Below are 13574 nucleotides of genomic sequence, written 5' to 3' on the forward strand. Positions count from 1 at the left end.
CTATGAATTCCAGACCTTCAGCCGTCAGTCTGAAGGTCTGGCTACGCGAGACTACTTGTCGCCTGTCAATGACGTAATATCCGCGTTATTCCTGGTTTCTGCTAGTACTGCCATAGTAACCATGGCAACAGACGTGGACAACTGCGTAATGTTTATCGCCACGCTCACGCTGTTGTTGTTTTGTTCAAACATTATTGACCATGGGGCAAACTTTGGGACAAAAGGAGAACTAAAACGAGGATCAATATCGGCATGTCGTTTCGTCTCATATAGCCAACAAACTAACACATAGAATAACATTATAACTTTCAATACACTCAAATGCAAAATGCAGTTTAGTGTGATAGTGTAACATTAGACCAAGTGAAACAGCGCTGCGTTACCTCACAAGTTTAATTTGTCAAATAAACTGTCCTGTGTGAGTAGTGATTCAGCACTTGTGGGTAGTTCGGTAGAATGAAATATCCTCGTTCTTTAATATCCGCGGGACTCGTGTGCCGGTCTCTCATTAGCAATCGCGCCCTACGTCATACCACAGTCATGTTAAAAAACATGAATGTATTCACACATCCACAAACATTATTAGATCCATCAGCATGACGACAAGTTCCATGATTCCTCTTATCACTGCGTCATCAACCTACGCCTTTGTTACTGTTAGAGGTTAGCGACCCCTAGTGGCGAAAAAAAATACTTATTGTAGCTTTAAGAATAAACCATATTTCATTTTATTGAGACACATATAGATGCTCACAATCATATTTTAAACAAGTAATTAGTAAATATATGACTAGTGCAAAACACAGGAGTGAGGAGAAGAAAGAAGCCACACCACCAGAATAACAAGATCCCATGAAATCAACTGACATGGCTTGTGCTTTGCTTTTATTTTAAACAGCCAATATACTTTGAGCCACATCCTCGAATCATGATCTTCTACTTTCTATTTAACAGCAAGTATATTTGACTGAACAGTCTGTGTTGAAAATAATGAGCCGTTTTTTCTGAAGAGAATAAATGCGAATTTAAAATGTAAATGTTTCTAAAAGCCACAGATGAAAACTCATGTTGATGTCATGGGGTCTTTAAAACATATAGTGCACATTAGTATTTTAAATACCCAAAGAACATTACATTGATATTAAAAAGACTCATATGATACTTTTAAATTACATAAATATATTTTTTTTGTACTGATATAAGCACATTATCTGATGATAATGACATATCCTTCAGTCCTAAGATCTGCTGCAGATGAAGTTGAGTTTGTCGTGTTCAGGACGGCTGATCCAGCGCTGATCTCCTCCAGACTGAACTGCTCCAGATCTCACTCCAGACACACAGTTCTCCTCTCCTGGAGCCCAGTTATGAAAGCACACGGTCTCTCCGCTCACCCAGTACCAGATGCCCAAAATACAGGAGTGACGTAAACCCAACCACACCGCCTCAGTAGACGCACGTTTAACCACATTCATCACACGACGCTGCATCTCGACTGAATGAACCGAGACCAGATCCGTATAATTCTGTCTGCAGTATCTCAGAGCTTCAGGCCACGTCAGAGTCTCTTTGATCAGAATCAGTTTATCTGGACACAAAACAAACCACAAGCAAAAACTAGAGAGAGACTGATCAAAAACAACATGCAGAACAAACACTGTGGAGGAATCTGTCATGTCAGACATGTAGCGTGAACTTTAAGAGATCTGGAGGTGATGGATGGATTGTGTGTGTTTGTGAGGATCTGCTCACCTTCATGACACACAAAAGGAAATTGTTTGTTGCAAGAGTCGGCATGCCATTTACCCAGAGCGTTCGGTCCGATCACTGTACAGTTTTTATGTTTTCCTATAATATCAGGTTCATTAGTATTCCAGTCTCTGAATGAGGAGTTACTCTGATCTGACCACTGCCATGGGTCTCTGACTCTGAACAGACCGATCCAGACATCATTAGATATGTGATTATCATTGATGAACTTCTTAACCTGTTGACTCTCATTCTGGTTCCTCACACTGACCAGATCAATGTGATTCTGTCTGCAGAACCTCTGAGCGTCTCTCCAGTTCTTCTTCTGATTGACAAAGACGAGTCCTGTGTTCGCTTTAAGAAAAAAAAAAAAAAAAAAAAATCTGTTTGTTCTTTTCTTTATTTTTATGTTTTTCAGTAACATTTCTGAACATTACTATGATTTTAAAGCACTTCCTCTCGGAACACTTGATTAAGAGCCTGAAGAGAGAAACAGAGGAAACAGAGGAAGATGTTACACTGCACATCTTATTATTTAACATAATTCATATTTGATATGAAATATATATATATATATATATAAACATTTAACATACATGTACTGTAGACTAGTAATTTATAAATTAATATAGTTACAGTGTATCTTGATGCTTGATTTTGTTTTGATGGACTATCATTACATGAGCTGGACTTTTTTTCAGAAAAATATTTTCTATACAGAAATTGACTCAACATTGAAAGTGTGACATTTATCCACAATCTGTTCTATATTCACTAACAATACATGAATTACATACAATAATTACATTATTATATTTTACAGTTACATTTACTCAAATTGTCATGCTGATAATATAATTTGTAAGGAAAAAATTGCAATTAATATGGAAGTATTTCCGAGGAAACTTAAAACACACACGCAAGCACACGCACGCACACACACACACACACATCAGGAGCAAGGACAGAAATGGAATGGACTTTATATATCAGGATAGGCAAAGCATAGAGTATGAAAACTGCACACCAAATTGCAGAGAAAAAAATATATAATTACATGAGTGAATCCGTTACATTGTTCCTCAGTCACTCCTGAAATTGCTGTGATTGACAGTGATAACCGTAGCGACGGACGGGACAAAACATTTGTCAAAATAAACCTGTGCATTTAGTGCTGTAGTGTAAATGCAGACTAATAGACCCACAGCAACATAGACCAGAAGAAGAAAACAAGTCTGTGTTGTCTGGGTAATTTTAGAAGCTTTTAAGATAATTTTTTTATCCATTTTTTTTTTCCCACATGTGTCCTTTAGCAATGTTTGAAAATCGGATTACATTTTTTTTTTTAGTTATTAAGTATTTCATGCATTATTTACTAGCATTAATAATTTGTTATTAAAGCTATTTTATAATGAATCCAAAAGCAAAACATGAAAAGAAATGAAGCCTAGTGCAAGTTCTGCCAGGAAGACTCAATCGTTCTCGTCACTTATTACCTTCTTATCTATCCAATCATATCTTAATAGCCCAGTATAAAAGGGTGGTACTTGCTCATGTCTGAGTTCGCAGATGCTGTTGCTTCAACCTTTCCAGCTATTTCCAGCTTTTCACCCCGATCCGTCATTCGTTGACTATCTAATCACCGGTCTGTCCCAAGGGTTTAGGGTGGGCATCCTTTCACATCTTACTACCTCTTTTCTAGCAAAAAACCTGCAATCAGCCATGAACGAACCTGACGTTGTTTCAGCGCTGCTAGAGAAAGAAGTCAATAAAGGTTACGTCATCGGCCCTTTCGCTTCCCCTCCTTTTTCTCCTTTTAGGATCAACTCTATCGGCATTGCTACCCGTAAATACTCTGGCAAAAAACGTCTCATTTTCGACATGTCGTCTCCTCATTCCGAAAAAATAGCAAGCATTAATGAATGCATTCCGCTAGCACCCTTCTCTCTTCATTACGCTTCAGTTGACAACGCCATACAGTTAATTAAGTTAGCTGGCCAAGGCGCTTGGCTGGCTGAAGCAGATATAACTGACGCATTCAAAACCATGCCAATCCACCCTGCTGACTGGCCACTCTTCGGAGTCAAATGGGATTCAAAATTCTATTTTGCAGTAAGGCTCACCTTCGGGTGTAGGAGTAGCCCCCACATCTTCAATAGTCTCTCGGAAGCTTTGTGTTGGATCCTGCTGAATGTTTGCAAGCTTCCTTTCGTTTTGCATTTACTCAATGATTTTCTGTTAATCGATTTTCCTTATTCCCATTCTTCTACTCTCGACATATTAAAGCAGGTTTTTAGTGACGTCGGCGTTTCCCTCTCTGCAGAGAAAACTCTGGGCCCCTACATTAGACCAGGCATTCGAGTCCTACATTAGACCAGAATTAAAAACTATCCTCGAAGCTCAGCAAGCTCTCCAGTAACGGTTCAGGTAAATTCCTATTTAATCTCTGGTGGTGGTGTTCGGCTCTATATGCATTATATGGCTGTGGCCCATGTGACAGATCCAAAGGTGGCTGTGGCCCACGTGACCGTAACATATAATGGACAGTCGTCCATATGACAGAACTAAAAGATGGCCTGCGGCCGTGTTAAAAAAATGTTATATATATATAGTCCAAACATCCCCAGTGTGCACCATAGACAAAATGGCCCGATTGCGCAGACCTCCGTGATTTTATCATGAAAAGGCTGCTTACTTTAGTGCCATTTTCAAAAGGAGGCATAGTGATGATGTATGTAATAATACTGCTATGTTTTACTCATTTGAATACAGTGAGTCAATTAATTTACCTTGATTATCATTTTTGGAACAGATAAGGGGTTTGTGGTAGTTTTGTAATCTGGCTTAAAATCAAATTGACCTAGAATACTTGACAAAGAGAATATTTGCAAACAGTTTATCAGTATACATAAAGTTCACGTATTCTTCTTTTTAAGCTTTTTTTTTATTATTTTTTTTTTATAATACACATTTTATAACAACATTTGCACATTTGTCTACAAAACCTCTGGATTTATATATTTTTCTACACTTAAGATATGTAAATGAAAAACTAGCCTACCTGATCTGTATCTCATGCTTTCAAAGCTAGCTTGATATTGCTAGCCTCTCTGAAATTACCTACCCCACCTTTAGTTTATAAGTTAATACTGTGTGTGTGTAACGACTGAGACAAATCAGACACAAGTATTTGTTACAGTTTAACAAATAATATTTAAAACTCACTCTGGGAACTGTGGTCCCATCCCCCCAACAAGGGCAAGAAGGTCTTAGTTACCAAGTTGGTTTTATCACGTGGTCGAGCCAGAGACAATGGGGAAGACAGAAACAGACTTTAAGGCTATGTTTACACGGAAACGATCTGAAGAGAAAACGCAAAAGTGGCGTTGCGTTATCACTTTTTATTCTAGACGAGCGTTATGGGCGGGAAATCTGCGTGCAATGTGAAGTACTGCCACACAACAACACCAAGTCCGCGCGCCTGCATACAACCTTCACTGTCTAGCAGACTTTTGCGTTTTTACCACAGACAGTAAAATAAATGGACACAGCGACCCCATTGGATTCAATGGAGAAAAGTGAAGTCAATTAGAAGCTCTTCTTCCTGATGGCTGAGCGACTGCGCAGACTCAAACTGAGCTTGACCACGTAGATGTGACGTGAGCAACCCGTCTGTCTTCTAGTAGCTGTGCCGAGAGAAATCTGAATCATTCCCTTCCGAAACTCGCAGAGACGGAGAGCGTGAGTAGGAGCTGTCCATGAGCTTGGAGCAGGAGCAACTTTTGCTAAGTTTTCTGATTAATTATTTTGTCATTTTGCCTCCACGTCCCCCCGATTGCCCGCGAGCTTCTCCTCCTGTCCATACGGTCATTCTCTACTGTGCGACAGAGAGTCGCGTGGTTATGGCGCAATCGTTAGCCTATTTTTACAAAAACTGCTTCTACAGGGCCATAACGTAAGATACAAGGTAATGGAGCCTTTTATGCATCTTCGTGTTTCTTTAGAAATAAATAATGGACAAATGGAGTCTTTAAACGCCTCAGATGTAAAGTTATTCGCTGTCAAAGTGACACCAAAATGAATGGGAGTCAATGAAATGCTAACAGCAGGTGATGGTCCGCTAATCAATGGCGGCTCCCGGGGAAGCTTCAGTTTTTTTCCGAATGATTGCCCCCCTGGTTTTTACCCTTTAGACGGGAACGCGACGGTGGAGCGTTTTTAAGATTTCCACTCTGGAGGGTGGTTTCACTTGTTTGCGTTTTTAAGCCCCAAAAACGCCGTCGCCGTCTAAACGAAAAGCACATCTGATAAAATATTTGTACCTTTTCACCCACGATTATTATTATTTTTTTGATACTGTGTATTTTATGATAGAACCAACGGTCAATGTAACCTCACCTATACCATGTTTGGTCTCTATAAATTGGTACTTTGAAGATTGAAATGATTGTGTACATGCCGATAGCTGCGCAACATATTAGTATTACAAGAATCTTTCTTAGTTTCTTCATCAGTAACCAATCCAGCTGCCATTGCAAATGGTTGCTGATGAAAAACTTTAAGTACGCTTAAAACAAAGATTCATAAATCAACCACAGAGGAATCTTCCCGTTTGGAAATTCCACCCTTCTCATTGGTCAAGCAAACCCGGAGAGGTGGGGCCTTTCTCAGGCTTTATTAGAGACAAATCCACAGTGACCCTCTCTCTCTCTTCTTTTCTGGCCTCTACTGCTGCTTCTTCGGGTTGATGTCTGTGGGGACCCCCCACCCCAGGCTGTGACCACCGCCTGCTATCCTTTCACTCTCCCAAAGGAGTCAGACTGTATTTTCTTCAATCCAACTCAGAAGAAAACTGCAACCTTACCATCACTGAATGGGCAACGATCAACTCTTGGCTTCTCGGTACGTTCAGGGTGGCGTGCTGTCCAGCGTGGCCTCAGCAGGCCCCCGGGCTGCAGGCCTCGACTCACCACAGCCATGTGCTCATCCAGGAGAGAGAGGACTCTCTCAACCACAACAGCATCAAGGACAACCTCAGGAGTTCAATGTCTTCATTCAATGCAGCTTGTCCTCTCCGGCCCAGAGCCGGCAGGCCACGATCTGCACTCCAGCCATGAGAACAGAGTTGAACTAACCATGCAACTTCAACAACTTCAATGTTCAACCACTTCAAGAATTGTGTCCACTGCACAGACTATGCAAGTATCAATTTAATGAGGTGCTCTGAAAATGATGCTGATGGTTCTTTTCATAGTTAAATAGATCTTTTCCATAGTTCCATTTCCTGCTTCCGGTTCCATAACACTCACCATTTTACCTATGCATGTATATATGTATGAATGTATGTAAGTTTGTTTAGTTTAGGTATGTTTGTGATTTAGTTAATAAAACTTGTGCACAATATGTATTTGGTTCTGATTCTCTGCTTGCAGCAAAGTCTAGTTTAGATCTTGATCTTGTTACATGCTTTAAGCGCTGTACATGCTAAGAAATAATTATTTTTCGGTGACCATGAAAGATACGCTTTTCTTAGAATAACTGAATAATCAAGAGTTCAGAGTTAAGAATTAAGAGTTTGTTGGACGAACTGATTAAATGATTGTAATATTAACTTAGCTACATCAAGTTAATCCAATTAATTGACCCAAATATTAATAATTAATCATAACAAGTTATGAGTTATTATTAATATTTCCCCTTTGAGCTAACTCGTTACATGTGTTAGTAGAAGACGTTCTGGAGCCGTTATATATATATGGTGCATCTATAAATGAATGGTTGTAATTGTAAATAGCTGCACTCACTGTTGCAGATGAAATGACGAGTATCACTACATGACAAATCATGAAATTGTCCATTTCTCATCATAGCTGTCACAGTGTCTGGTTTATGTTCCTTGGGTCACCACTAGATGTCCTCCTTCCCCACGGTGTCCATCACACTCTTGAACTACATCCCCCATGATCCTTGTCTTTTCATTGCACTCAGCTGCCCCTTATCACTGATCATTGCACTCAGCCTGTTCCCCATTAGCATTGTTATTTCCCTGTGTATATATACCCTGTCTGTTTTAGTATGTGTCATGGAGTCCTTGTTTGTATCACACCACTTCCAAGTTCTGTTCTTGTCGTTGTCTTGTACCTGTTTTTGTTAGATTGCTCTATTGGATATTGACCTCTGTCTGGACTGGATACGATTTTGGATTTGCCCAATAAAATATACTACTGCATATTGGATCTCTCTGTTTCCCTGTGTGGATTGTGACAGAAGGACTCTGTCACATCTTGATCCAGCGGTATGTATTCAAACCTCTCTTCCCCAGCCACTGAACAGGAGAGGAGAAGATTATTTGAGGGAACCCGACTGGTGATTTTTCGTGGGACCCGGGGAGGTCGCAGAGGAGTGGATGGGCAAGAGGGAGTTCAACACCACTCTGCACCATGGCCCCCCTTCGACTCTGGGTTGATGTTCACGTCACGTCTGCCGAGCCTGTGTCTTTGGACAAGATGGCCGCCGCCGAGCCTGTTCACGTCACGCCTGCCGAGCCTGTGTCTTTGGACAAGATGGCCGCCACAGAGACTGTTCACGTCACGTCTGCCGAGCCTGTGTCTTCAGACAAGATGGCCGACGTCGAGCCTGTGTCTGAACTTGAGCCGGTAGTGTCTGTTCCTGAGCCGGAGCCGGTGGTGTCTGTTCCTGAGCCGGAGCCGGTGGTGTCTGTTCCTGAGCCGGAGCCGGTGGTGTCGGTTCCTGAGCCGGTGGTTCCTGAGCCGGAGCCGGTGGTGTCTGTTCCTGAGCCGGAGCCGGTGGTGCCAGTTCCAGTGCCTGAGCCGGTGGTGCCAGTTCCAGTGCCTGAGCCGGTGGTGCCAGTTCCAGTGCCTGAGCCGGTGGTGCCAGTTCCTGTTCCTGAGTTGGTGGTGCCAGTTCCAGTTCCAGTGCCTGAGCCGGTGGCCAGTAGCTCAGTAAATTATCAAGTACTCTCAGTTTTTTTTTAGTTACTGGAACTCGTGTAACTGAACTATTCTAACTAAGCTTTTACCAGTACAGCATACTATTCCTTTTTCACTTTATATTTTTTTTATATTTTTTATTTTTTTTTTTTTTTTTTTTAAGGCAATTGGTTTGCATGCTTTTAACTCTCTGATTATCTTCATTTGGGCCGACACTAGTTATCTTCAGACAATAACATTTAATTTTGTAACAGAATAATAGTTTTTTTTTTTTTTTTTTTTTTACAAATGTAATTTTACTTGTTTATTAATATTTCTACTCAACATTTGTGCAGTTTTTGGAGGATTTATGATATATTTAAAATTTATATAAATAAATATTTATTTAAATAGGCTTTTTACAAAAAACAGCATTTTATGTAAAATTCACTTTATAAAAGACCCATATTTCTAACTTTCATGGGGATAACATGGATAATTTTACATGGATTAGTGTAAATATTTTGCCAATATTTTGTAAAATGTGGTTTTAAAAGTAAAAAATTATCATTTTAGCCACTAGATGGCTATAGAGCTCCACTATATGCTATTTGACTAACTGAAAGATATCTTTGCACAAGTTTTTCCAGTTGGATTCATATCTAAATATTGTGAAATCACAATTCTAACAATAAAAATGACTTTTTTGTCAAAGTTTAGCATTTTTTTGTACTGATTATTATTATTATTTTTTTCAATAATGTTACATTATGATTAGAATCAAACCTGAAAAAGATAAGTTGAATTTTTAGAGTTTATCATTTATTTCAATCTTCTTTTTTTCATATTGTACAAATGTAATCTACACTTCAGTTACTAACTGTAACAGAACAGATATGTACAGTTAGATTATATATTGAGTACAAATACATGACATGAACATCAAAATGCAATGAACTTATGAGCATAACAAATGAGCAAATAAAGCAGTAACTTTTGTCTCTTTCTCTCTCCATCTCTCTCTCTCTCTCTCTCTCTCTCTCTCTGTGTGTCTGTGTGTGTGTGTGAGAGTGTTCACATTGTCGATGTGTCAGAGTCACCAAATTTATTTTTGTGGTGGTTCTGCATTTTGGACTATTTTATGTGACAAATTATTAGAGACAAGTTTTTAAAGTCTCACAAATGTATTCCTCTGTGTGTGTGTGTGTGTGTGTGTGCGAGCATGATAATTTCACATTGTGGATGTTTTTTGCATTGTTGGAAGTGTGCCACTTTATTTCTGTCTATGTGTTCTGCGTTGTTTCTGATTTTGATGATGAATTTTGTATATTTACATTGCAGGGTCTCCAGGGACCCCGAAGACAACTAGTGTCACTATTTTTTTCACGCTAACATAATAACAGATATTATTTCAATATTTTTTTTTTTTTTTTTGTAGATCTAGAAAGTGTTGAGAGCCGTAGAAAGTTTCATACCATTTGGACAAAAATTTACAAGAATATTTTTTGAGCAAAAGTCATTTGCGGGTTAAAAGGACCCAGAAGAAAGTCTAACTAATTAGATTTTCCAGTACAGTTTATGGTGTACCTTTTATAAATAAATGTTTATTGTGATTGTATGGAGCTGCACTTACTGTTGTTAGATGAATTGCAGATGAAAGTCCGGCTGTTACTACATGACACATCATGCCATTGTCCATTTCTCATCATAGCACACTCATCTCTGCCATCAGGTTGTCCAGGTCCCCAGTTCAGATAGAGCGCAGGTTCACCTGAAGACCACTGCCATTTATCAACATCCTTCCTCTTCAGCCCAATCCAGACACGTCCACCATTCACACTCTTGTTCAGCTCGTTCATGTCGTTCATGTTGTCAACGGTGGCCAGATCTGTGTAATTCTCTCTGCAGAATCTCTGAGCTTCAGTCCAGTTTTTCCTCACGTTTATAAAGTGATACTGACGCTGAACACATTCAGATACGGAGCAGAGAGCTGTGAAAGAGAGCGTTTGATTTAATGCTTTTCATAACAGGGTCAAACCTGATGAAACTATAAACCATAAATAATACAACAAACACACTCACCAATGAGAAGAAGAATCAAATATAGAGTTTGGTCCATTTCTGAGGAAGAAACACATTGAAAAACTTGAAAACTGGATTCATTTTGAAGTAAAATATTTCATTTAGTATCTGAACAGCAGCATGAATTCACTGTACATAATCATCCAGACAATATTAACATCTGAAAGTGTAATTGTGTTTGAAGAATGAACATGTTCTTACTTTAGAGGTCGTGTGTTTCTGTCCTGAGTCTGATGTTTCTGTCTGCAGATTTACACTACGCTATTATTATATCTGCTCTCATCCCTCATTCAGCTCATCACGTCATTTGTGTATTTCTCTAAAACAAATTTTCATATTTTACTTCCTCTATATGTGTATTTGTCCTCCTTATTTGTGTTTGTCTTCCTCTGTTTCTCTATATTTGCATATTGTCTTTGTCAGTGTTAGTCTATATTAATATGAACCTTAATCAAAAAATGAAATGAACATTTACAATTTACATTTGAACATTCACAACTAAACAGCAGCTTTAATGATATTGCTGGACTGCATAACTCGTGTTTCATCCCTGTTCATCTTGACATAAATGGTCGTTCCATTCTTGCCATCTTTGCACTTCACCATTTGTCTAAGTGTGTAGCGGTGTGTTATCTATGACCCACTGCTGTGAATGCGCATGCAGACTGAGAAGAAGCAAAGTGTGTCACTGGCGGACGGAAAGAATGAGGAAAGCCCAAAAATGGTCATGGCAAGTGGATTCACAAAAATAAATGTTCACACCTGCTACACTTGCATGACATTTTTTTCTTGTATTTGGCCCGAGTGTTCAAGTGGGCATGAAGACCGCAAGTGTGTGTAGAACTTCTGATAATCCGATGGGACACACTTACAGTGTTGTAAAAATGCAAGTGTTTACAGAGCTTTATTTTGATTCTCAAAGCTTTGCATTTTTAAATAAACCTCTATAGTGTCTGTACAGCAGTGCTTATGTAACACGATTTACTAGTAATGATGGTGCTTTTAATTAAAGCTGCAGTCCGCAGTTTTTCCTCTATGTCGCCATCTCTGTTCAAAATCTGCAATTGCAGTTATTCACGGAATTATCAACTTTACGCGTGTTGTGCCTCGGCACGGCACAGAGCGGATGAATCCAGTGTTTTGAGGAGAACGTGCGGCTGTCAGTCACTGCGCTGGTGGTGTGGAGACTGTCATTCAGAATCACAGATTCTACTTTTTGGAAAATGTTTTCACTGGAAAATGTCGTCTAAACAAGTAACATCCACTTTTGTTCTGACCAACTAAGGGGAAAAAAGCATTGCAGTAAATCACGCTGATTAAATCTAACGATCGCTTATCATATCACGTCAAACCGTGCAAATTATACTTTGTTCTCAAATTGTTAATGTTAACAACATCAGCATTACGTGACTACATTTAATGCCCTTCCGATATGTATCCTTGTTTTCGCATGGGCCAGTTGCAGTCCCTTTTTTTCTCCCAAGTCCAAAGTCTTTCGCGTTTTACAACGGGTGAATCTCCAGTTGTCACTGGTGATTGTCGTTTGAATCTTTCTGGATCAGCCATCAAATTGACCCTTCGCTAAGCCCCGCCCTCCTTAGTTACTGTTGCTACGCCTGTCAAGCTTTTGCGCCTGGCACGTCTATTACAGTATGTATGCACTGGTTTCAGACATTCCTAAGGAGATAATTAGTCATTTTTGGCAAACAGGTGAAAATATGAGAGTGCAATACTGCAGTATGCATTCGAGGGCTATATCCACGACATAATATGCAAACGATTAGAGAATAATTTCATCAAAATTGAAGTTAAAGCATAACGTTAGGTCCCAGCGCAAGCAGCAACCGCCTCATATGCTGACCATTCAAATGGGAAACACACAAATTTGAGGAACAGCTATATGCATGCCCAGCAGGGTAAGTGAAATTTGAAAATATTCTAATATTTATAAAACAAACAGCTTATCCATATGTATTGTGGAATAAACACAAGACATTAGCCTGACCACTTTGCAATGATAACATTCTCCCGCTTATATTTTTAGCACGCCAGGCTAACGTTACTGCTCACACGTCGGACTAACTTACTGTTATGAACTGATTAAGTTTGCATACCAACCTTTTCCTTGGAGATCTCCGGCAAGCCCCGTGATGTTCCCTCCTTTTACTAACTACAGTACCTTTTACTTTTACTAGAACTAACGGGAGAGTCGCGATCGGATTGGGGTAACGGTTTGGCCGTCGATTAACAAAATGTTGAAATATATTTTTAAGTAACGTTAAGTTATGTCAGTGAGCCTCCGTCTTGCCTTTAATCACACTGCTTGATCCACGAGCTGGACAATAACTTTATTCTAGAGCTGCTATAAAGCCAAAACAGTTTACTTTTAATTTCCTATTATCAATGTAAAGCTGCTTTGGAACAATCTACATTGTTAAAAGCGCTATATAAATGAAGATGACGCCTGGCATTTCTCCCCTTGGGTTTTAGGTTTCGGGAAGGGAACAAAATCCACCACCCCGTCCAAACTTTTAGGATACCGGGTATCAGATTTGCACAATCCATACGCACAACGCTTCGGCATGTTTCCCTCGCTCGAAAGCTTGCCAGACCTCCCGCGCCTAGTTACGGTTGCTAAGCCACGATTGGCCTGTGGCGGTTTTCGGGCGTGGCTTAGCGAAGGGTCAATTGATAAGTTTAATTATATCAAGTGCTGTGAGAAAAGGCTATAAATCTCCACCTCCAGCATCCTCACATTCATAGCCTACTAGCCGAGACTCTTCTTTACTGCAGCTTTAAGTGATAAAAAGCATT

General features: G+C 39.6%; 1 protein-coding gene across 1 annotated transcript; it reads right to left on the minus strand.

The window, feature by feature from the left end:
- Positions 1 to 702: 702 nt before the first annotated feature.
- LOC311079141 (C-type mannose receptor 2-like) lies at positions 703 to 11020 on the minus strand. Its single transcript, XM_084108347.1, has 5 exons — positions 10962 to 11020; positions 10761 to 10799; positions 10312 to 10668; positions 1753 to 2103; positions 703 to 1588 (listed from the first exon to the last, which is right to left on the minus strand). Exons 2-5 carry the CDS (start codon positions 10795 to 10797, stop codon positions 1239 to 1241), a joined length of 1095 nt encoding a protein of 364 aa, XP_083964473.1. The 5' UTR covers positions 10798 to 10799; positions 10962 to 11020; the 3' UTR covers positions 703 to 1238.
- Between the last annotated feature and the right edge of the window lie 2554 nt (positions 11021 to 13574).

The sequence above is a fragment of the Abramis brama genome (genome assembly GCF_963993115.1).
Source record: "Abramis brama genome assembly, chromosome: 3".
Taxonomy (NCBI): Eukaryota; Metazoa; Chordata; class Actinopteri; order Cypriniformes; family Leuciscidae; genus Abramis; species Abramis brama.

What these genes read in the sequence shown, in the direction of transcription:
- LOC311079141 (XM_084108347.1), bottom strand. Translation starts at nt 10,797, where the DNA reads ATGGACCAAACTCTATATTTGATTCTTCTTCTCATTG. An exon ending in TTTGATTCTTCTTCTCATTG is followed by an intron (nt 10,669 to 10,760) that starts GTGAGTGTGTTT and finishes TCTCTTTCACAG; the next exon opens with CTCTCTGCTCCGTATCTGAA. An exon ending in CTGCAATTCATCTAACAACA is followed by an intron (nt 2,104 to 10,311) that starts GTAAGTGCAGCT and finishes TTTTTCTTAAAG; the next exon opens with CGAACACAGGACTCGTCTTT.